General features: G+C 39.4%; 2 protein-coding genes across 2 annotated transcripts; both read left to right on the plus strand.

The window, feature by feature from the left end:
- Nucleotides 1–16,354: 16,354 nt before the first annotated feature.
- LOC141380309 (duodenase-1-like) lies at nt 16,355–17,825 on the plus strand. Its single transcript, XM_073937788.1, has 5 exons — nt 16,355–16,578; nt 16,679–16,823; nt 16,928–17,066; nt 17,253–17,504; nt 17,589–17,825. The coding sequence occupies exons 1-5, from the start codon at nt 16,515–16,517 to the stop codon at nt 17,742–17,744; spliced, it is 756 nt and encodes a 251-aa protein (XP_073793889.1). The 5' UTR covers nt 16,355–16,514; the 3' UTR covers nt 17,745–17,825.
- Nucleotides 17,826–20,730: 2,905 nt separating this feature from the next.
- On the plus strand, nt 20,731–22,062 carry LOC141380111 (mast cell protease 1A-like). The gene is made up of 5 exons (XM_073936821.1): nt 20,731–20,834; nt 20,935–21,079; nt 21,162–21,303; nt 21,489–21,740; nt 21,828–22,062. Exons 1-5 carry the CDS (start codon nt 20,771–20,773, stop codon nt 21,981–21,983), a joined length of 759 nt encoding a protein of 252 aa, XP_073792922.1. The 5' UTR covers nt 20,731–20,770; the 3' UTR covers nt 21,984–22,062.
- The last annotated feature ends 2,965 nt before the right edge of the window (nt 22,063–25,027 follow it).

Here is a 25,027-nt window from a genome sequence, read left to right on the forward strand (position 1 = left end):
CAGTAGATTTTTAATCAGAGTATTGTCTTTATCATATTAAAATCGGAGTATTGATGTCCATGTAAACATGCTCAATATTTTATTTGTATGTGGTTACTAAGTTGACTGATAACACTATTTTGTTCCCAGCTCATGTGGGCATAGTGAACGGCACAGAAGCAAAACCTCATTCCAGACCTTACATGGTTTCTCTTCAGAAGGGCTTTCAACATGTCTGTGGTGGATTCCTCATTTCTGAAAAGTTTGTCTTGACCGCTGCACATTGCCGAATGGGGTATGACTTTAATTTAGTCTAAACTGCAATGCATAACATCAAAAATCATCTTGTCAAAGAATCATATATAAAATATAAAATGATGTATTGATTTTAACACTTATAAAAATATTTGTTTTTTAGAACAGGAGGCAATTGGGGTGGCTCGCTCTCTTGCGAAAGTTAGCCGCGATCTTAGCTGTGCAACGGTCATGGCATCGCAATGACGACATGAACCGCCCGCGAGCACCGCATTTACATGCTGGACCCCCAAACATGCAATGCAGTGATCGTGTCCATCATCCGGAGCCAGGAAACCCCCGCATCCAGAAACGCACAGTCGGAGCGCCATCCTGAAAAGAACGTGCTGCACGACTGTGTTGCTCTTTTAGGAAAGTTTGCAACAATACGCACCGCTCTGGAGGACCGGACCCAAAGAACCGCAGGCAAGGGAGAAACCCAGCTCGACCGTCTGCCACCGCGAAGACCCACTCTGGACCGGGAGACACACTCGTTCGCTCTGAAGTGCTGAACAGCAAGAGGAACCCTCATCGACTCACTCAGAAAGGATCTGAAGCGAAAAGGAAGGCGTTTGCTGGCTTCAGGTGTGCTTATATGCTGAGATAATTGCAGATGCCGCACACCTGCGCAAGCTTACGCTGCCAATTAATTTCGTTCAACACTCTCCAGACAAGCGGCTTCTGATCCGAATCCTCCCATCGTGGATTTCATCCACTTATGGCACTGAAGTTCCCCAACCGAAGGGGAACCACCGTTATACAATAACTTGCCTAATTAACCAAACCTGCCTAATTAACCTAGTTGAGCCTTTAAATGGCACTTTAAGCTGTACAGTCTTGAAAAATATCTAGTAAAATATTATTTACTGTCATCATGACTAAGATAAAATAAATCAGTTATTAGAAATGAGTTATTAAAACTATTATGTTTAGAAATGTGTTGAAAAAAATCTTCTCTCCGTTAAACAGAAATTGGTAAAAAAAAAAAAAAAAAGAAACCTGGGTGTGTGTTTGCATGGGCTAATAATGCAGGGGGGCTAATAATTCTGATACATAATAATACATAATTCTTATGTATACAATGTGTATTCTCTAATTATAATTGACAGAAACAAGAGATTGCTTTGTAAATATATTTTATAAAGGCCCAACACTTGAACATTTGCAGCTTCACATCTGACTGAAAAGAGGAAATATGCATATCTTGTGTTTCGTACATAATCTGTTTAATAAATAGTGCAAGGAATAACACAAATGATATCTTCATACTATCAGTGTTACTGACACTCCAAGCTGAGAAAAAAAAATATTACTCTCCATTTAATATGATAACTGACAGATGACTGATTAGGAGATCAGCTGCATTATTCATGTTACAATTAACATTTAGCTAATATTAATTAATGCTTTAGACGTGTTTAAAGTTCATGTTAACTAATATTGTTTGCTAATATTAACAAACTGAATTATTATTTTGTAAAACTCACGTGTAAGGTGCCACTACATGACACAATCTTATCAAGGTCAGTTTTATTTGTATAGCACCTTAAGACAAGTTAAATGTTGAAGTGCTTCACTGACAAAAATTACAAACAATTTGAGAAACAGGACAGTATAAATTACAATAAAACTTTAATATAAAAAGAATTGTGAGTTACAGTTATGAGTTCTAAAAAGTAAATAAAAAGAAAAATATACTGTTAAAATCTGAAAAATTAAAACCCCTTTTAAAAAAACATTCCTCAAGTTTCATAAACTAATTTCGAGAGGAGCACGTGATATGATTGTGCACCGCTGGCCACTCATCCGTAATCAGTAATAATCCAATCAGAATGATCCTAGCTTAATATAAATAGATCACTTTCTCCTTATTGCACTATCTTCGTTTTGGAAGAATGCTTCCCGCTACAAACGCTCCAGCATTTAAACTACGCTTCAGCATCATTCTACCTTTTGGCATGGAAGAACAAACAATCAACAACAACAACAACAACAATTCCTCCAACAAGAACCCCGCTCTCCTCAAAACTCTAGCAGCTGCCTCGCCAGCAATCGAGCCAGAATCCCCGCAAGAAGCCGGCATATCAACTCTTCCATCTTCTACTTCATCTGCCCCTCACTACACAAGCCACAACTTCGTCTAAACTTATGACGCCGGCGATTCAAGCCACCGCAATGAAGCCGAACTTACTGATCACCTAACGTTAGCGGTCCACTTTCGGTAACGTGCATGCTTTAAAGCAGGGGTGTCAAACTCAATTCCTGGAGGGCCGAAACCCTGCACAGTTTAGTTCCAACCCTGCTCCAACACACTCACCTGTAGGTTTCAAACAAGCCTGAAGGATTCGATTAGTTTGATCAAGTGTGTTTAATTAGGGTTGGAACTAAACTGTGCAGAGCTGCGGCCCTTTTGGAACTGAGTTTGACACCTGTGCTTTAAAGGGAAGTCTGGCGAGTACAGCGTGAATAGAATGCTTTAAATGAAGAACTCACCTCTCAGCCTCCCGCTGGTCAGCAGATCCATAACATTCTGACAGCTGAAATAGTTTGAAGCCAAATGACCAGGCAATCTAATCCATAAACATTAGTCCACAACACCTTCATTCGTCGATATACATCCGTGGAAAGGTGCACTGATATCCAAACCAGCTGCTGGTGAGAGTGGAGCCATTCTTTTTTACGCATAAATATTGGCTGTTTCTCAATTCCAAGAACGCAGAGAACGGACTTGTGTTTTTGTGGAGACCGGTCTTGCCAGGTGTCCTCGGAGGAACGAACTCAGGAGACCGCGAGGGCAGAGAACGCGTCCTTTGAGAAATGGGATGCTGCGTTCTTTCTGATGGTCATGTGACCTTCACGTGTTTTAAATGGTAAACTATTTAAACATTACAGCATTTATACAACGATTTATTGTTTTTCCCCTTTTCAAAATATATACTTAGCATAAAACATTATAAATATATGTTGCACAATATAAATAAAACAGATTTTAATACGAATTCCAGCAAACAAACAACCCTTAATGTGTTTATTTCTTTATTAAGATGTCCATGGTAATGTTTACTTTCACTGTTTCATTTAGGGAAACTCCTGAAGTAAATAATTCATATCTATGAACTTTATTAATAATAATAGATAAAATGCTGCGCTTCCCACCTCCAGTCGCAATGACTTCTGGGACTTCCAGAGCGAGTTTGGTGCTCAAGTCTGCATCGGTGCGTCCTCGATATCAAGAACACATCCGGGAAGTTTCATGCGTCCTCCGTACTTGCGGTCTTGAGTATTGGAACTGAACTTAGGCAGCTGATGATGACGTTTCACGAGAACACGAGGACGCAAGACCGCTGAAGAACACATATTGAGAAACGGCCATAGTAGAGATCTGATCTACAAAATGGCCACCAGCCTTTGCACTCTGAACTCTTAACCGTGACTCCAAGGAGCCAATAGCTTAAAGGGGAAGTATCACCATCCTATGAGCTCTCCAAAACTGGAGATGGTCCCGCCTTCTCTCCCGACAAATTCATGAATGGACTGCGTGCAGAGACTTTGATTCCGGCCAAATAAGCTTAAGATTTCCAATCATGTTGAGATTACAGACATGTTACTTATCATGGATGGAGTAAAGCCATGATAAACATTACATTTACACAGTTCCTATTGAGTGGCTACATCGTTTTTCAAGTTTGATGTTGGCAGTTGATATATTTACATTTTATTAATAATTATATATACATACATTAAAAAATAATAATAATAAATAAATAAATAAATAAATAAATAAATAAATAAAATTATAAAATGAGTATTAACCAGCTAGTGATAGACAACCTACTCATCAAGCAGTAACTCTTTTGTATCACGCCAATTGTGACTCTCATATCAATACACCTGAACATCAGTCAGTTTATAATGGCAATAAGAAAACAATTTCCTGCACGACTGCAACAAACAAGAGGAGGACAATTCTGGCCATTGAGTAGCCTTTCATACTTTGTGTTAAAAACATTCAAGTTTATAAAGCTTCTATATCAGTAAGGGGTTTAAACTCCACTCCATCATCATCTCACCAGCTCTCCAAGAGGTACTTCCAGGACTTCCAGCATAGAAACGCCCCATACGCTCAGTTCTCCTTCTAATTACCACCCTGCAGGAGGACAAATGCCCATTTCTACAACCCTTGCACATTGTGACATTAAGTATTGGAACATGCATTAACAAAGGCGCTTCTATTCACAATGATCCATACACTTATGAAGACTCCTCCCACGAATATCAGCCAATACAATTAATCATGTCTGCTGTACATGTGCCATGTTGCAAAGATTTCATTTCTAATTCTCTCTTGTTTTCCATTTTAGAGTTCAAGACTGCCGGCTCCTGAAACTGCCCTCATTCAACCCATAACACTCTTCATCCATTCCTAATGCATTTACACTCTTCGCAAAGATACTTTCCGCCCATACAGCCCACACCCTTGATGCCATATTCACACTAGACTTTGGTTCAGAGATGTTCTAAGTTAACAATAAAGTTCATCTCACATCCCATCACAGCATAGCTGAATAGCTGATCTAATTTTGCAGGATGAAGAACTCTCTTACTTTATTATGCAAACAGATCAATTACACAAGGACATTCTAGGACATTAGCCATTTTGAGCCAACCCCCCACACCCTAACCCCAATTTACTCTTCATATTACTATTGACAATATTTATCACTCATTAATGCTCCATTGCTGACTATCATTTGTACTTCTGCTATAGCAGAGTCACTCCGCCGAGCCTCATTCTCCCTCTGCACCCCCCCCCCCCTCTTCCCATTTATAGATGACACAAACCGCCCTGTCACATGATTCTGATTTAGAGATGCTTATAGCAGTTCTTTGTTCCACAGGTTTCCCCCAGATCAACTCCCAGTCACTCTTACACAGGGTGTCTGTGGTGTATCAGAAGGTGTTGGGGGCTGATAAGTCAATATAGAGGAGTTTGAGGGCCTTTAAAGTATTAGAAAGTCTTAGATTCCTTTACAAGGTAATACATTTATTGTTGTACAAGGTATCATTGTATGCTAAAGTTTGCTTGTATTTAAGCCTTGAATATCAGGATACTAGGTAGTTATGTAATCAGTAAAATTCTACTAAGGTTTGACAGCTTGCCGCTTGTTTACTGCAACACTATCAGTCTGCAGCTATATAGGTGACAACCTGTCGAATCGGCTAGATTTTAATATACATGTTTTCTGTATTGAATGTTTAGTTGGATTCATTGATTACTTTTTAATATTTAGTAAATATTCCGTAAGATAAATCTCGCCAGCATTTTTGATTGAAAGTGGTGATAAGGTCTTTAAATGTGTGGAAAAGTATTAAAGGTGTTGAATTACCCGCGGAGACAGAGAGAGCCCGAAGGGGAGGACCTTGTACTGCCACGCTCGACCCTCGAACGCAAACCGCAGAAATTGGCGGTGGCGTGGAAGAATGGAGACATGGAAATACGCGTCCTTCAGGTCTATGGCTGCAAACCAATCCTGAGGACGAACGCATTGGAGAATGCACCTCTGCGTGAGCATTCTGAACGGCAGCCTGTGCAGACAGCGGTTCAAAACGCGCAGATCTAGGATTGGCCGTGACCCACCGCTCTTTTTGGGTACGATGAAGTATGGGCTGTAAAACCCACTCTCCATCTCGGCTGGAGGAACCGGCTCGATTGCACCCTTCGCCAGGAGGGCAGCAATCTCCTCTCGCAAGACAGGGGCGGACAGGGGGTTGACCCTGGAGAAATACACGCCCGTAAACTTGGGGGGCCGTTTCGCGAACTGAATCGCGTAACCGAGTCTGATTGTGCGTATGAGCCACCGCGAGGGGCTGGCCCGCGCTAACCGGGCAGGCAGAGCTATCGCTAATGGAGTCATCGCTACAATCGCTGACGTACCAGCGGTGGGGCAGCGCGGAGTGGGTGTGCTGATCCGGGAAGCACGAGGATCCCGCGGAAGAGCTGGAGGAGAGCGATTCGCTCTGGCTTCGCACCCTGACTCCGGAGAGGGGGCTGGAGGGCTGAGGGAAGGGAGACCGTCCCCCCAGCGCTCGTGAGCCACTGGCGAAGCACGTAGAGTCTGCGAGCCGGAAGGCAGCGCGTCCCGGACTGGCAGAACTCGTGCAGTCACATCCGGGGAAGGGAAAAAGTGCTCTTTTACTGATGTTTTGGTGGCACTGAAAAGTACCGTTGTTATCGGGGCCCCGCCCTCCAGCAGGGAAAGAGCAAGTTTCCTCTTCTCCGGATGGCCTGTCTCAGGGACGCTTCGCGGACCGTTTACCGGACTTAACGGCGCCCTGGGCAGGAGGGGCTGCCTGCTTTCGAGGTGTACGCCGCACCCGCTTGGCCGGAGGCGCAGGCGGGGCAGCACTCGTTGGCAAGCGCCCTCGGCGAGGAACAGCGGAGGTGGATGGCTCGGCGGGCGGAGCAGGCTTACGGCCACGCCGATAGATGACATTGCCCATCGCATCCGACTGCTCTTTCACCGCCTTGAATTCCTGGGTGAATTCACCGACGGTGTCGCCGAACAGGCCAGCCTGGGATATGGGCGAGTCAAGAAAGCGAACTTTGTCAACATATCGCATATGTCAACATATCGCAAGCATATCGGCCAGGTTTAGCCAGAGGTGGCGTTCCTGAACCACAAGTGTGGACATCGTCCTCCCCAGCGCACACGCGGCAGACTTAGTAGTCCGAAGAGCATAGTCGGTCGCGGTGCGCAGCTCATGTAATAAGCTTGGGTTGGACCCGCCCTCGTGCAGCTCGGCCAGCGCCTGCGCTTGGTAGCGCTGGTAGGTGGCCATCGCGTGCAAAGCAGAAGCAGCCTGGCCCGCAGCCTTATAAGCTCTGGCTCCGAGGGAGGCAGACAACCTACAGGCTTTGGACGGGAGGCGGGGCAAACCCCGCCAAGTAGAGGCGCCGCGCGGACAAAGATTGACCGCGATAGCGCGCTCCACTGACGGGATCGCCACATACCCCCTGGCAGCTCCGCCGTCAAGGGCGGTGAGGGCGGAGGTACACGCAGCACGGGCAGAGAAAGGTGCCCTCCAAGACTGCGTGAGCCTACTGTGCACTTCCGGGAAGAAGGGGACGAGAGGCTTCGAAGGCTTCGCCTTCTGGTCCTCTACGTAGCACCCATCTAGTCGGTCCGGCCGCGGAGCTGGGGGATAAACCATCTCCAACCCCACGGCCGAAGCAGCCCGGGAAAGCACGGCTAACATGTCCGCTTCAGGATCCGATTTGACAGCGCTCACCTGCCCGGAGGGGGCGAGCGGGTCCGGATCTTCGTCGGACAGTGAAAGCCCACCCTCCGATGCCGCGGAGGACATCTGATCTCCGGTGTCAGCGAGTGTGAGAGCTACCATCTGGTTAGACAGATCACTCCCACTACCCGAAGCTTGGATGGAGCGCCGTGAGGAGCGAGAGGTCCGCGAGCCCGTGGGCGGCGGATTATCTCCCACTGAAACCCTCAGATCTGCCCGAGCGCCCGCTGCTTTTTTAGAACAGGAGGCAACTGGGGTGGCTCGCTCTCTTGCGAAAGTTAGCCGCGATCTTAGCTGTGCAACGGTCATGGCATCGCAATGACGACATGAACCGCCCGCGAGCACCGCATTTACATGCTGGACCCCCAAACATGCAATGCAGTGATCGTGTCCATCATCCGGAGCCAGGAAACCCCCGCATCCAGAAACGCACAGTCGGAGCGCCATCCTGAAAAGGACGTGCTGCACGACTGTGTTGCTCTTTTAGGAAAGTTTGCAACAATACGCACCGCTCTGGAGGACCGGACCCAAAGAACCGCAGGCAAGGGAGAAACCCAGCTCGACCGTCTGCCACCGCGAAGACCCACTCTGGACCGGGAGACACACTCGTTCGCTCTGAAGTGCTGAACAGCAAGAGGAACCCTCATCGACTCACTCAGAAAGGATCTGCGAAAAGGAAGGCGTTTGCTGGCTTCAGGTGTGCTTATATGCTGAGATAATTGCAGATGCCGCACACCTGCGCAAGCTTACGCTGCCAATTAATTTCATTCATTGGCCCGTTCAATACTCTCCAGACAAGCGGCTTCTGATCCGAATCCTCCCATCGTGGATTTCATCCACTTATGGCACTGAAGTTCCCCAACCGAAGGGGAACCACCGTTATACAATAACTTGCCTAATTAACCAAACCTGCCTAATTAACCTAGTTGAGCCTTTAAATGGCACTTTAAGCTGTACAGTCTTGAAAAATATCTAGTAAAATATTATTTACTGTCATCATGACTAAGATAAAATAAATCAGTTATTAGAAATGAGTTATTAAAACTATTATGTTTAGAAATGTGTTGAAAAAAATCTTCTCTCCGTTAAACAGAAATTGGTAAAAAAAAAAAAAAAACCTGGGTGTGTGTTTGCATGGGCTAATAATTCAGGGGGGCTAATAATTCTGATACATAATAATACATAATTCTTATGTATACAATGTGTATTCTCTAATTATAATTGACAGAAACAAGAGATTGCTTTGTAAATATATTTTATAAAGGCCCAACACTTGAACATTTGCAGCTTCACATCTGACTGAAAAGAGGAAATATGCATATCTTGTGTTTCGTACATAATCTGTTTAATAAATAGTGCAAGGAATAACACAAATGATATCTTCATACTATCAGTGTTACTGACTCTCCAAGCTGAGAAAAAAAAATATTACTCTCCATTTAATATGATAACTGACAGATGACTGATTAGGAGATCAGCTGCATTATTCATGTTACAATTAACATTTAGCTAATATTAATTAATGCTTTTTTTAAAGTTCATGTTAACTAATATTGTTTGCTAATATTAACAAACTGAATTATTATTTTGTAAAACTCACGTGTAAGGTGCCACTACATGACACAATCTTATCAAGGTCAGTTTTATTTGTATAGCACCTTAAGACAAGTTAAATGTTGAAGTGCTTCACTGACAAAAATTACAAACAATTTGAGAAACAGGACAGTATAAATTACAATAAAAATTTAATATAAAAAGAATTGTGAGTTACAGTTATGAGTTCTAAAAAGTAAATAAAAAGAAAAATATACTGTTAAAATCTGAAAAATTAAAACCCCTTTTAAAAAAACATTCCCCAAGTTTCATAAACTAATTTCGAGAGGAGCACGTGATATGATTGTGCACCGCTGGCCACTCATCCGTAATCAGTAATAATCCAATCAGAATGATCCTAGCTTAATATAAATAGATCACTTTCTCCTCATCTTCGTTTTGGAAGAATGCTTCCCGCTACAAACGCTCCAGCATTTAAACTACGCTTCAGCATCATTCTACCTTTTGGCATGGAAGAACAAACAATCAACAACAACAACAACAACAATTCCTCCAACAAGAACCCCGCTCTCCTCAAAACTCTAGCAGCTGCCTCGCCAGCAATCGAGCCAGAATCCCCGCAAGAAGCCGGCATATCAACTCTTCCATCTTCTACTTCATCTGCCCCTCACTACACAAGCCACAACTTCGTCTAAACTTATGACGCCGGCGATTCAAGCCACCGCAATGAAGCTGAACTTACTGATCACCTAACGTTAGCGGTCCACTTTCGGTAACGTGCATGCTTTAAAGCAGGGGTGTCAAACTCAATTCCTGAAGAGCCGAAACCCTGCACAGTTTAGTTCCAACCCTGCTCCAACACACTCACCTGTAGGTTTCAAACAAGCCTGAAGGATTCGATTAGTTTGATCAAGTGTGTTTAATTAGGGTTGGAACTAAACTGTGCAGAGCTGCGGCCCTTTTGGAACTGAGTTTGACACCTGTGCTTTAAAGGGAAGTCTGGCGAGTACAGCGTGAATAGAATGCTTTAAATGAAGAGCTCACCTCTCAGCCTCCCGCCGGTCAGCAGATCCATAACATTCTGACAGCTGAAATAGTTTGAAGCCAAATGACCAGGCAATCTAATCCATAAACATTAGTCCACAACACCTTCATTCGTCGATATACATCCGTGGAAAGGTGCACTGATATCCAAACCAGCTGCTGGTGAGAGTGGAGCCATACTTTCACGCATAAACATTGGCTGTTTCTCAATTCCAAGAACGCAGAGAACGGACTTGTGTTTTTGTGGAGACCGGTCTTGCCAGGTGTCCTCGGAAGAACGAACTCAGGAGACCGCGAGGGCAGAGAACGCGTCCTTTGAGAAATGGGATGCTGCGTTCTTTCTGATGGTCATGTGACCTTCACGTGTTTTAAATGGTAAACTATTTAAACATTACAGCATTTATACAACGATTTATTGTTTTTCCCCTTTTCAAAATATATACTTAGCATAAAACATTATAAATATATGTTGCACAATATAAATAAAACAGATTTTAATACGAATTCCAGCAAACAAACAACCCTTAATGTGTTTATTTCTTTATTAAGATGTCCATGGTAATGTTTACTTTCACCGTTTCATTTAGGGAAACTCCTGAAGTAAATAATTCATATCTATGAACTTTATTAATAATAATAGATAAAATGCTGCGCTTCCCACCTCCAGTCGCAATGACTTCTTGGACTTCCAGAGCGAGTTTGGTGCTCAAGTCTGCATCGGTGTGTCCTCGATATCAAGAACACATCCGGGAAGTTTCATGCGTCCTCCGTACTTGCGGTCTTGAGTATTGGAACTGAACTTAGGCAGCTGATGATGACGTTTCACGAGAACACGAGGACCCAAGACCGCTGAAGAACACATATTGAGAAACAGCCATAGTAGAGATCTGATCTACAAAATGGCCACCAGCCTTTGCACTCCAAGGAGCCAATAGCTTAAAGGGGAAGTATCACCATCCTATGAGTTCTCCAAAACTGGAGATGGTCCCGCCTTCTCTCCCGACAAATTCATGAATGGACTGCGTGCAGAGACTTTGATTCCGGCCAAATAAGCTTAAGATTTCCAATCATGTTGAGATTACAGACATGTTACTTATCATGGATGGAGTAAAGCCATGATAAACATTACATTTACACAGTTCCTATTAAGTGGCTACATCGTTTTTCAAGTTTGATGTTGGCAGTTGATATATTTACATTTTAATAATAATTATATATACATACATTAAAAATAATAATAATAAATAAATAAATAAAATTATAAAATGAGTATTAACCAGCTAGTGATAGACAACCTACTCATCAAGCAGTAACTCTTTTGTATCACGCCAATTGTGACTCTCATATCAATACACCTGAACATCAGTCAGTTTATAATGGCAGTAAGAAAACAATTTCCTGCACGACTGCAACAAACAAGAGGAGGACAATTCTGGCCATTGAGTAGCCTTTCATACTTTGTGTTAAATACATTCGAGTTTATAAAACTTCTATATCAGTAAGGGGTTTAAACTCCACTCCATCATCATCTCACCAGCTCTCCAAGAGGTACTTCCAGGACTTCCAGCATAGAAACGCCCCATACGCTCAGTTCTCCTTCTAATTACCACCCTGCAGGAGGACAAATGCCCATTTCTACAACCCTTGCACATTGTGACATTAAGTATTAGAACATGCATTAACAAAGGCGCTTCTATTCACAATGATCCATACACTTATGAAGACTCCTACCACGAATATCAGCCAATACAATTAATCATGTCTGCTGTACATGTGCCATGTTGCAAAGATTTCATTTCTAATTCTCTCTTGTTTTCCATTTTAGAGTTCAAGACTGCCGGCTCCTGAAACTGCCCTCATTCAACCCATAACACTCTTCATCCATTCCTAATGCATTTACACTCTTCGCAAAGATACTTTCCGCCCATACAGCCCACACCCTTGATGCCATATTCACACTAGACTTTGGTTCAGAGATGTTCTAAGTTAACATTAAAGTTCATCTCACATCCCATCACAGCATAGCTGAATAGCTAATCTAATTTTGCAGGATGAAGAACTCTCTTTCTTTATTATGCAAACAGATCAATTACACAAGGACATTCTAGGACATTAGCCATTTTGAGCCAACCCCCCACACCCCAACCCCAATTTACTCTTCATATTACTATTGACAATATTTATCACTCATTAATGCTCCATTGCTGACTATCATTTGTACTTCTGCTATAGCAGAGTCACTCCGCCGAGCCTCATTCTCCCTCTGCACCCCCCCCCCCCCTCTTCCCATTTATAGATGACACAAACCGCCCTGTCACATGATTCTGATTTAGAGATGCTTATAGCAGTTCTTTGTTCCACAGGTTTCCCCCAGATCAACTCCCAGTCACTCTTACACAGGGTGTCTGTGGTGTATCAGAAGGTGTTGGGGGCTGATAAGTCAATATAGAGGAGTTTGAGGGCCTTTAAAGTATTAGAAAGTCTTAGATTCCTTTACAAGGTAATACATTTATTGTTGTACAAGGTATCATTGTATGCTAAAGTTTGCTTGTATTTAAGCCTTGAATATCAGGATACTAGGTAGTTATGTAATCAGTAAAATTCTACTAAGGTTTGACAGCTTGCCGCTTGTTTACTGCAACCCTATCAGTCTGCAGCTATATAGGTGACAACCTGTCGAATCGGCTAGATTTTAATATACATGTTTTCTGTATTGAATGTTTAGTTGGATTCATTGATTACTTTTTAATATTTAGTAAATATTCCGTAAGATAAATCTCGCCAGCATTTTTGATTGAAAGTGGTGATAAGGTCTTTAAATGTGTGGAAAAGTATTAAAGGTGTTGAATTACTTCTCTTATTCCTGTATACTATGTTTCAGAATATGAGCAGCCATCACAGAAGTACAAAGGGCAGCAACAAATCCAGATCCTAGGAAGGTGGTCACCTGGTGGTCACCTTTTATATCGGCTAGAATAAAATCAGGTTTTAATTTTTTTTTTTTTTTATTATTATTAACCCCTTTAAGCTATATATATATATAGAACAGAACAAACCATTATTATACAATAACTTGCCCAATAAATTACCTAATTCTGCCTAGTCAACCTAGTTGAGCCTTTAAATTACTGTCATCATGAAAATGTGCTTAATGCAATATAAACTGTGTATAATTGGAAACTGTATAATTTGCAAATGTTTAAAACAATATTTGAGTTTTTTGAAGAATTTTAATGTGCATCTGTGGGTGGACATATACTGTAGCTAATTATGAGTGACCGTAACCCTTGTTTCCCGAAAAAGGAACGGAGACATGTGTCTAGAGATAAACACTATGGAAGTTTGATAGATGACCAGTCACTCTGAAGAGCTGCGGTCACACTGGACTTTTCTCCCTATAGACTTTCATTCATATGCACGCGAATGCATCAGACCAGAAACGCAGCCCCATGCAAAACATTTCGCAGTTTGCTGGGTTGCAAAGTCTAAGTTGATGAACTCTGACCTGCGAAATCGCATCATTTGACTGCGTGAGACTAATCGAGGATCAAAACATGACCTCTCTGTACAGAAATTTAAAATATGGATCAATGGCTTGCTTTTTTCACAGTTTGATCAACGTATATACTTTTTTTCTCTTTTTTTTATTAGAGTATACAAAAGATACACAATTTGACATCATACAACGAAAATGAAACAACAACAAAAATAACAAAGACAACAACATTACAGTCAGATACTGGCAGGTGGGTGTGTTTGTGTGCATGTGTTTGTGTGCATGTGTGTGTGTGCACGCGCGCATGTGCATTTAAAGGTAACTAAGTAAAGAGGTCAGATAGGGCTGTGCAATTCATCAAAAATCCGGTTTCGATTTAGGCTTCTTACGTTTATGAAAAACCATTAATCGAGATAAACAATTATTGCATCATATAACGACCCCTTTCCAGTTGTACACATTTGTTGCTCTGCAAAGCTCAGCTTCACACGAAAATTACTAAAAGCATGTACTGTAATGTAATGTTTGCAGCATGAGATGCACATCGGTCATTAATGTACATTCAAATGATTAATATTTTTAAAATCGCCAACGAGACCGCATGCTTGTGTGCACAAAGCATGCGGAAAGCATGCGGACAGCATACGGTCACATTCACACACTGAGACGAGCAAAGCACACACACATCTAAAGTCATCTTAATGTGAGCGCTTTAATAGTCAAATAGGTGTCAAAATGCAGTGTTTAGTAATTACTGATATTAACCCTCATTTGTGTAGGAAACAAACGAGTTAAGAATCAAAAGACATGTGAAAGAGAAACCATTAAAGTGACAGTGCGTAATATTCCTGCTGCGGCCTGTTTTCATCACTATTAATAAAAAACAAAAGGAGAAAATCCCTCACTGCTCTTGACTGAAGGACTTTTGTAGCGTAAGTGTTTTTTTTTTTAACAATTAAGATGCTTCAAGCACAGTTTGTTTCATATTTTTATTTTATTGTATTTATTTCTCTTTCCTTTACGGGGCGGAAAATAACTGAATATGCACTTAAGGTCAGAATTATTAGCCCTCCAAAATTATTAGCAGCCTTTTTCCCCACATTTTCTGTTCAATGGAGAAAAGATTTTTTTTCAACCCATTTCTGAACATAATAATAACTAATTTCTAAAAACCATGCAACGATGACAGTACATAATATTTGACTAGATATTTTTTCAAAATACAAGCATTCAGATTAGTGCAACTGAAAGGCTTAATTAGGGTAATTAGGCAAGTCATTGTATTACAGTAGTTTCTTCTGCAATCAAAATAGCTATTGCTTAAGGGGGCTAATAATATTGACTTTAAAATAGGTTTAAAAATATTTAAAACTGCTTTTATTCTAGCTAAAATAAAACAAATAAGACTTTCTCCGGAAGAAAATTTTTATAGGAAATACTGTTAAAATCCCTTGATTACCTTTTTTGATTACCCTTTATTTGATTACAATTATGACCAAAACAATCGTAATTATGATTTTTCCCAAAATCGAGCAGCCCTAAGGTCAGAGTACATACAAAAGGGACAATAACAGTCAATAAATGAAGCAAGTAACAGATTTAAAAATTAAGAAGAAAAAAAAATACAGAGAGAAAGAAAGAAACCAGTCAGTGGTAAGGAGTCGCAAAAATGCAAGTGATATAATGATAGTAATAATGACAGTAAAAAGAAAGAAAGGACGACAGTAACAAGGACTACTACTACTACAACACATCCATTACTTCTTATACCACTATATCCACGGCATCTACTACTACAGAAATTACTACATCAACCCCAACTACAACTGCTACTACTACTATGACGACGACTACTACTACTACTACTACAGCAATGTGAATAATGACAATGGTAGACATACTTGTAATAATGATAATGAGGAGATAACAGAAAGACAAGTCAGAATAGTTACAATAATAATAATGGTAACAGAAGTAGAAGTAATAATATTAATAGTGATAATAGTGAGGAGGTGAGGGGAGGTTGGGAAATCAGGAAGAAGACAAATAATAATAATAATAATAATAATAATAATAATAATAATAATAATAATAATAATAATAATAATAATAATAAGTAGTAGAAAAGGAAATAGAAGAGGAAAGAGAAGAAAAAGAAAAGGGAGGGGAATAAAGAGTAGAAGAAGAAAAGGAAAGGAAAAAAGTAAGTGGGAAAATAAAGTGCAGCAGACAAAATAATGAGAATATTAAGAAAAAAAACATTACTATAATAATGATAATATACGCATAATAAAAACACAAAGTAAAGAATAATATTGGAAAAAAGAATTTAAGTAAAAATATGATGAATTATTAATAATAATAATAATTATTATTATTATATCATTCATTGACCCGTTATCTTACTCTTCAGAGTTCCCATGAAGGGGAACCCGAGTTTGGTCAGAAAGCCCATTCTTACTCTTAATATTTATATTTATAATAAATAAATAAAAATAGTACATTGTATTTTGTAACTTGACAAAAAAAAAGGTTGTGGTGTGAATCACATTTATTTTTCATACACTATTTTGCCCACTCCATTTTATGAAGGCCCAACCACTTGAACATTTCCAGCCTATCTGTTGACTGGAAAGAGAAAAAAAGCATACCTTACAGTATGTTTTGTAGATAACCTATTAATTAGATGGACAAGGAATAACACAAACAATGTCTTTATACTACATGTTACTGACAAAACAAGCTGTAAAAAAAAAAAGTCACAAAAAGACTCGCTAGTGTCTCCTCCCATCTTTAGTGTATATTTATAAAGCGTTCTGTCATTGTAAGCTCACTGATAGTCTTCATCATGACCATTATCATCATCTCTCTGCTCCTGCTGGTTTCTCTGGTGCCAAACCTGACCTTCACTGGTGAGACTGACTATACAACACGATTTACAGATTTATAAATAAGAGCATTATAAAATTGACATGTGCTGAGTAATTTGACAAACAACGCAATTTCTTTCAGCTCATGTGGGCATAGTAGATGGCCAGGAGGCAAAACCTCACTCCAGACCTTACATGGTTTCTGTTCAACAGTTCGATCAAAATATTTGTGCCGGATTCCTCATTTCCGACCGGTTTGTCTTGACGGCTGCACAGTGCTGGCACCAGTAAGAGTTTTGTTTCTTGTGAACAGCAATGTTTATTGACAAAGCATTTTAACCAAAGACTTTTGAATGACTTAATACATATTTCCAATGCACTCTTTCATCAGGAATCAGGATTTGACTGTTGTGGTCGGTGCCCATGATTTGAGAAAACGTCAACATTCCAAGAACTTTATAGTGAAGAACCACATTACGCATCCAAACTTTAATTCTAAAACGTTTGAGAATGACATCATGCTTTTAAAGGTACCCTCCTGTATAACCTTTGTTCAAAATAATGAACTGATGAGGAAACGGTGGCACAAATTTCAAAATTCATGTTTTAACATCTGAAATTCTTTTAATTCACCCTGTCCTTCGGGGCTAAAACAGCACTAAAATCAGTTTAATCTCAATTTGTTCATTGCTAATAAATGTGTTTTTAAATTACAGCTAAAGGAAAAAGTCCCACTGAACAACAAGATAAGACCAATATCATTACCAAAGAATGGAGAAAGTTTTAAAGCAGATACTCTCTGTAGTGTTGCTGGTTGGGGAAGACTGTGGACTAAAGGCCCAGTGAGTGACCTTCTATTGGAGGCAAAGACAGCTATAGTGAATGATGCAGAGTGTAAACTCAGATGGGGATCTCATTATGTGCCCTCAATGATGATCTGTGCTTTTGGTCATGGTGGATCCTGCAATGTACGTATAAAAAAGTTAATAAAAATGTATCAAAATGTATGAACATGTTTCACTAGTGACATGTTGATCTGTGTTGCTTAACAGGGTGATGGAGGAGGTCCTTTGGTTTGTAATAACACTGCTGTTGGGGTCACAATTTTCAGAGACCATTATCTCTGTAATTCACGTTTGCTTCCTAATGTGTATACTAAGATTTCAGTATATCTTCCATGGATCCGCAGCATAATTGGAAATGTCTAGCGACTCCATGAAAATAAAAACGGATGAAATGTTTTTCTTGAATTCTTCTGTAAATTCTTTAATAAATGTATGGCAAGCATCAATCAGTTGAACTGTCCTCTTTGTCACAACCAATTATTATAACAATTTAGATTGGGGTGCATGTTTAAAGTCAGTCCACACCAGTTTACAGTACTTGATCATAATATAGACAACTTCTTAAAATTAGCATTATCTGAACATAGTCTACATAAAAGGGGGATCTTCAAAACTACTGCTTAAACATTTATCAGACTACTGAAAAAAATAATGAAATTGTGAAACTCTTAGATATGCACATTTCACCATAACTGGAGATTTTCCTAGAAATGTCCCAGTTTTTAAGCCTGCTCAAAACAACACAAAAAGCCCAGCTTAACTACAGTGTTGCTACTTAACATGTTATAGCTGCATTTTTTAACATTCAGGAAACTTTGTTACCTATCATTTCCAGAAAGCAAAATACTGTACTGAGATCTTGATAACACCTTCAATTTCATACAGCTAACACTTAAATGGACTGAAAGAAACAAAACATAGGCATGCTCACAACAAGTATGATAACTACAGCGATAACCATCAAAATATCATCATTCTAAATGCAGATTAGTAAGAGTGAGTCTACGCTCTACGGTATGGTATTTGGTAAAACAACTATGTTAAATCCATATCATTTACCAAAGGATAGCAAAAATGTTAACACAGAAACACAATTTTAGTTATACTTTTGTTTAACCCTCGTCTTGTTCACATCCAGCCCCTTACTTCAGTGTTCCCTGTCAAAATTGACTGGTCTGTTTTAACTGCTCTTAAATTAACACAAAAACAATTTTTTCATCCCTAAATTTTTATTCAACATTCTTTAGCTGTGAACAATGCCTTAAAGTAGTGTTTAAAATTAATTTATAGAATCCGACATAAAATAACTGCAGCAAAAAAAAAACAGCCGTTGAAAATGTAATACAAAGTGAACAATATATGAAAGAAATTAAAATACTTTGTTTTGTTACTAATAGACAGCTCGCTAAAATAACCATCACAGGGTCTGACCAAAGAACCTGACATTTTAATCCATCTGAATGATTGACCAACCAGCAAAGCACAGACAAAAGGGTATACTTTCCTGTGCATTGAGTGCTCAAATTTTTTTATTTAGTCCTTCAATTGGACTATATTAGTATAGGGAATAGTGACTGAGGGTATAGATGGTGAGCATGGGCAAAGAACTAGCACTGGTTATACTTTGGTCATTTTTGAGTGAGATGATAACGGTAAAGATGAAAATCGTGCAAATTAGCTACTTAACTGACAAAACGTAAAAATAGTTATTTCCTTGTGAGATCAGGCTGGAGGATTCGCACAAAAGCGCGGAAAAGAGATGTGTACCTGTAAAAGACATTGTTTAGTCTGAAATATGCGAGTGAGTGAGTTCTGGTGAACTCACAATTCAATAAAAGAGGTGATCATTACTAACATTGTTTCAGAGTAGGTCTGTCTAGTATATGGGCGTGCCAAGATAGTGCACTTTGTCAGCGTGGCACATATCTATCAGGGTAAGCCAAGGGTGACATTTCCGAACAACTGTCTGGCCATTGTCTTCCCCAGGACATAGGCAGCCGACTTGAAGGTCATGAGAGCATCATCAACCACCGTACAGAGCTTACGATTAAGCCTGGTAAAAAAAAACAAACTGCCCTTGTGCAGCACAGCCCTGTGGTGTTGTTTTGTAGAACAGAAGCGGCATGTTCTGCAGCGGTGTGGGCTCTGGCCTTGAAGGGAGATCTCAGCTTACCCCTCCAGGTGGCGGCACCAACCACCAGAGGAAAGATTCGTACCCACTGGCCACCTCACCATCAAGGGAGGTGAAGGTCTGACAGCTTGCTCTCTGATGTCGCGATGGGCATCTGATCTCTGGTGTCATCAAGTGAAGGTGTGGTATCCCGGGAGATGAACCGACACAACCAATCGAAGCTTGGATAGGGCATGCTGTGGAACAGCGGAGGGTCTGCGGGCCTGGAGGCGATGAATAAACCTCCACTTTGTTCCTAAGATCTGCCCACATGCTAACATCTTTCACGGGGAGCAACGGAGATGGCTTGAAAGCCGCAATCTCAGCTGCACAATAGCCATGCTCTCAGAGTAAAAGCATGAGCTTTCCACAGGAACCGCATCAACATGCTGTACCCCCAGACCTGTGATGCAGTACCCGTGCTCATCATCCTGAGATAACAACCACTGCATCCAGATACACACAGTCAGAACAGCATCTTGAAAAAGACACATTTCTTAACCTTGTTGCTCTCTTAGGATCTGCTATTTTAGTGAAAATTGGTCTTTTAGCTACCAGGGAGACGTCCAGGGGATGAGAAAGGAGCCCAGTTCGACTGCCGCTGTACGCGTCGTTGAACGCACTGGCAGGAATTCAGTCTCTAGTGTGAGGCTCTGAATGCTCGCTTCACAAGCTCCAGCTGACATACTCTATTAATGATTAATCACTGGCACCTGCAGAGCCGAGCTCTGCCAATTAATTTAGCATTCATTGACCCATTTTCTTACTCTTCAGAGTTCTCATGAAGGGGAACCCGAGTTTGGTCACAAAGCCCATTCTTACACTTAATATCTATAATTATAAGAAAATAAAAATAGTAAATTGTATTTTGTAAGTTAACAAAAAAAAAAAAAGGTTGTGGTGTAAATCCCATTTATTTTTCAGACACTATTTTGGCCACTCCATTTTATGAAGACCCAACAACTTTTCCAGTCCATCCGCTGACTGTGTGGAAAGAAAAAATAAACATATCTTACAGTATGTTTTGTACATAACCTGTTTAATAGATGGTGCAAGGAATAACACAAACAATATCTTAATACTATCAGTGTTACTGACACAACAAGCTGTGAAAAAAGTCAAACAGGAGTCACTCCGGTCAGATTTTATTGTCCCCTCCCAGCTTTAATGTATATTTAAACAGTGTTTTGTCATTGTAAGTTCACTGATAGTCGTCATCATGACCATTATCATCATTTCTCTGCTCCTGCTGGTTTCTCTGGTGCCACACCTGACCTTCACTGGTGAGACTGACTATACAACACGATTTACAGATTTAAAAATAAGAGCATTTTAAAATTGACAAGTGTTGAGTACTTTGACCAACAACACCATTTCTTTCAGCTCATGTGAGTATAGTAGATGGCCAGGAGGCAAAACCTCACTCCAGACCTTACATGGTTTCTGTTCAACTGTTCGGTCAAAATATCTGTGCCGGATTCCTCATTTCGGACCGGTTTGTCTTGACGGCTGCACAGTGCTGGCACCAGTAAGAGTTTTGTTTCTTGTACATTTTTGACGAAAGACTCTTGAATGACATATTACACATTTCCAATACACTTTTTCAAAAGCAATCGAAAGGCTTTGACGGTTGTGGTCGGTGCCCATGATTTGAGAAAATGTCAACATTCCAAGCACTTTAAAGTGATGTGCCACATTACGCATCCAGAGTTTAATTCTAAAACTTTTGAGAATGACATCATGCTTTTAAAGGTACAAACCTGTATAACCTTTGTTCAAAATAATATCTGATGAGGAAACTGTGATACAAATTTTTAAATTTGTGTTTTAACTTCTGAGTTTTTTTTTATTCACCCTGGCCTTTGGGGCTAAAACAGCAGTATAATCAGTTTAATCTAATCTTTTTTATTGCTAATAAATGTGTTTTTAAATTACAGCTAAAGAGAAAAGTCCCACTGAACAACAAGATAAGACCAATATCATTACCAAAGAATGGAGAACGTTTTAAAGCAGATACTCTCTGTAGTGTTGCTGGTTGGGGAAGACTGTGGACTGATGGCCCAGTGAGTGACCGTCTATTGGAGGCAAAGACAGCTATAGTGAATGATGCAGAGTGTAAACTCAGATGGGGATATCATTATGTGCCCTCGATGATGATCTGTGCTTTTGGTCATGGTGGATCCTGCAATGTACGTATACAAAAAAAGTTTATGAAAATGTATCATAATGTATGAACATGTTTCACTAGTGACATGATGATCTGTGTTGCTTAACAGGGTGACGGAGGAGGTCCTTTGGTTTGTGGAAACACTGCTGTTGGAATCACAATTTTCAGAGACCGTTATCTCTGTAATTCACGTTTGCTTCCTAATGTGTATACCAAGATTTCTGCATATGTTCCATGGATCCGCAGCATAATTGGAAATGTCTAGCGAAAATAAAAACAAATGAAATGTTTTTCTTGAATTCTTCTATGAATTCTTCAATAAAAGTATCATATGGCAAGCATCAATCAGTTGAACTGTCCTCTTTGTCACAACCATTTATGATAACAATTTAGATTGGGGTGCATGTTTAAAGTCAGTTCACACCAGTTCACAGTACTTGATCGTAATATCGACAACTGCTTAAATTAGCATTATCTGAGCATAGTCTACATAAGGGGGGACAGGGGGGGGGTCTTCAAAACTACTGCTTAAACATTTATCAGACTACTGAAAAAAATTATGAAAATTGTGAAACTCTTAGATATGCACATTTCAACATAGAGATGAACTACTAGAGATATCCCTAGAAATGTTCCAGTTTTTAAGCCTGCTCAAACAACACAAAAAGCCAGCTTAACTACAGTGTTGCTACTTTTTACCAGAGTAAACATGTTATAGCTGCATTTTTTAACGTTCAGGAAACTTTGTTACCTATCATTTTCAGAAAGCAAAATACTGTACTGAGATTGTGATAACACCTTTAATTTCATGCAGCTAACACTTAAATGGACTGAAAGAAACAAAACATAGGCATGCTCACAACAAGTATGATAACTACAGTGATAACAATCATGATATAGCATTTTAAATCATTCTAAATTCAGATTAGCAAGATTGAGTCTACACTCTACAGAATGGTATTTGGTAAAACATCTATGGTAAATCCATATCATTAACCAAAGTATAGCAAAAATGTTTACTAGACCTTTGTTTAACCCTCATGTCTTGTTCACATCCCGCCCCTTACTTCAGTGTTCCCGGTCAAAATTGACTGGTCTGTTTTAACTGCTCTTAAATTAACACAAAAACAATTTTTTCATCCCCAAATTTTTATTCAACATTATTTAGCAGTGAACAATGCCTTAAAGTAGTGTTTAAAATTAATTTATAGAATCCGACATAAAATAATTGCAGCTAAAAAAAAAATAGGCATTGAAAATGTATTACAAAATGAACAATATATGAAAGAAATCAAAATACTTTGTTTTGTTACTAATAGACAGCTCGCTAAAATAACCATCACAGGGTCTGACCAAAGAACCTGACATTTTAATCCATTTGAATGATTGACCAACCAGCAAAGCACAAACAAAAGGGTATACTTTCCTGTGCATTGAGTGCTCAAATTTTTTTATTCAGTCCTTTAATTGGACTATATTAGTATAGTGATGTAGGGAATAGTGATTGAGGGTATAGATGGTGAGCATGGGCAAAGAACTAGCACTGGTTATACTTTGGTCATTTTTGAGTGAGATGATAACGGTAAAGATGAAAATCGTACAAATTAGCCACTTAACTGACAAAACGTAAAAATAGTTATTTCCTTGTGAGATCAGGCTGGAGGATTCGCACAAAAGCGCGGAAAAGAGATGTGTACCTGTAAAAGACATTGTTTAGTCTGAAATATGTGAGTGAGTGAGATCTGGTGAACTCACAATTCAATAAAAGAGGTGATCATTACTTTTAAATGTTCAAGTGCATAGTGGGGAGGATATCATAAGGCCTTGAGGCAAACAGATGTTAAACCCAATATGTATTAGTGTTTTAAGTTGTAAATCGGTCAGTTTTGACACGAACAAGACAGGAAGGTTAAAGTAATCAAATAAATAAATATCGATCTACTCAGTTTCATAGGTGTGCACAAGTGCCCAGTTATTAATGAGTTGATGTATCCTCCTAAAAATACTTGTAGTTTACATCATGAACAAGATGATAGTTGTAAGGCTCTTAATCAGACAGTAACAAACAATCATGCAAAAAGTTAAAGGTAAGACAACACCAGTAACTTGGTCACTAGGCCTGTCAAGTTATCTATTGTTTGTTGTACGATATAGTGCACCAAAATATATTGCAAGAAAAGATATTATAGTCATTTTGAGACCATTTTATTCCACTCATTCCACAATGCCAGAATGAGAATATATATATATATATATATATATATAACATACATAACAACAACACATAATATTTAATTCCTAAGAATATTTAATTCAATTATAGTCATTTTAACAATATAATAATTAAGTGTTGGCATCAGAATGGGAAAACGCATATCCTAAATAAATAAATAATAATATAAATGCAAAAATAATAACAAAAATGCAACGTAAAAAGTAACAGAGGCTGCAATATCTGCTACCAGATCTATTTTTAGTTGTCAGGCACCATCATGAAAATATACTATAGTAATTTATAGTAAATACTATAGTGTTTTTTTAACATACTGACACCTCCGATAGAGATGATGCACAATCAGCTAAAATGTTGCTAGAATTGGTTTTATATGTATGGGCGATATACATTGCATCACCAAAAATGATTAAGGTCATGTCCGTGTGATGAGCAATAAGTTGATATATTGATCATTGTGACAGACCTATTGGTCACATACTTCAAATGGATTTACATACTTCAACTTCGGGTTTGCCTATATTGCATTATTGCATGTAAGAGTAATGCACAACGTCATCAGTGCTAGCAAAATATGATGTTGGAACACAAGGTTAATCAGAATTGTGCAAGAGAGAAATGGCATTTTGCACTGGCCTATTTTGAAGTGTACTAAATTGCATGGAGATATGTCCATGAAGAAGTAGAAGAACTGTCCTCTTTGACAACCATGACAGTATATCATCTACTGTACGTACATTTCTAAAGTCATCTTAATTCAGTTCATTTGTTAATCTTCAAGTCTCAAGGTAATACTCATACTGTATAAAGAATCTAAAATTGGTACAATTCCCTAAACTATCCACCAGAGGGAAGTATTTTTTGTTCTTCACATATCACTGGTTAGTCAAATGAGTTGTGTGTTGTCAGTTTAGGCCTATCTGCATCGCCAGGCTTAATTGACTGTAACAAGAACTAAACTCTATAAGTAAAAAATAAATAAATAAATAAATAAATGTTTAGATCGGTTACTTTTCACATCAAACTTACATTAACAGATTAAAACAAGAAAAATAGTTTCTAATTGAGACTAGATG

This window comes from Danio rerio, chromosome 22, assembly GCF_049306965.1.
Source record: "Danio rerio strain Tuebingen ecotype United States chromosome 22, GRCz12tu, whole genome shotgun sequence".
Classification (NCBI taxonomy): domain Eukaryota; kingdom Metazoa; phylum Chordata; class Actinopteri; order Cypriniformes; family Danionidae; genus Danio; species Danio rerio.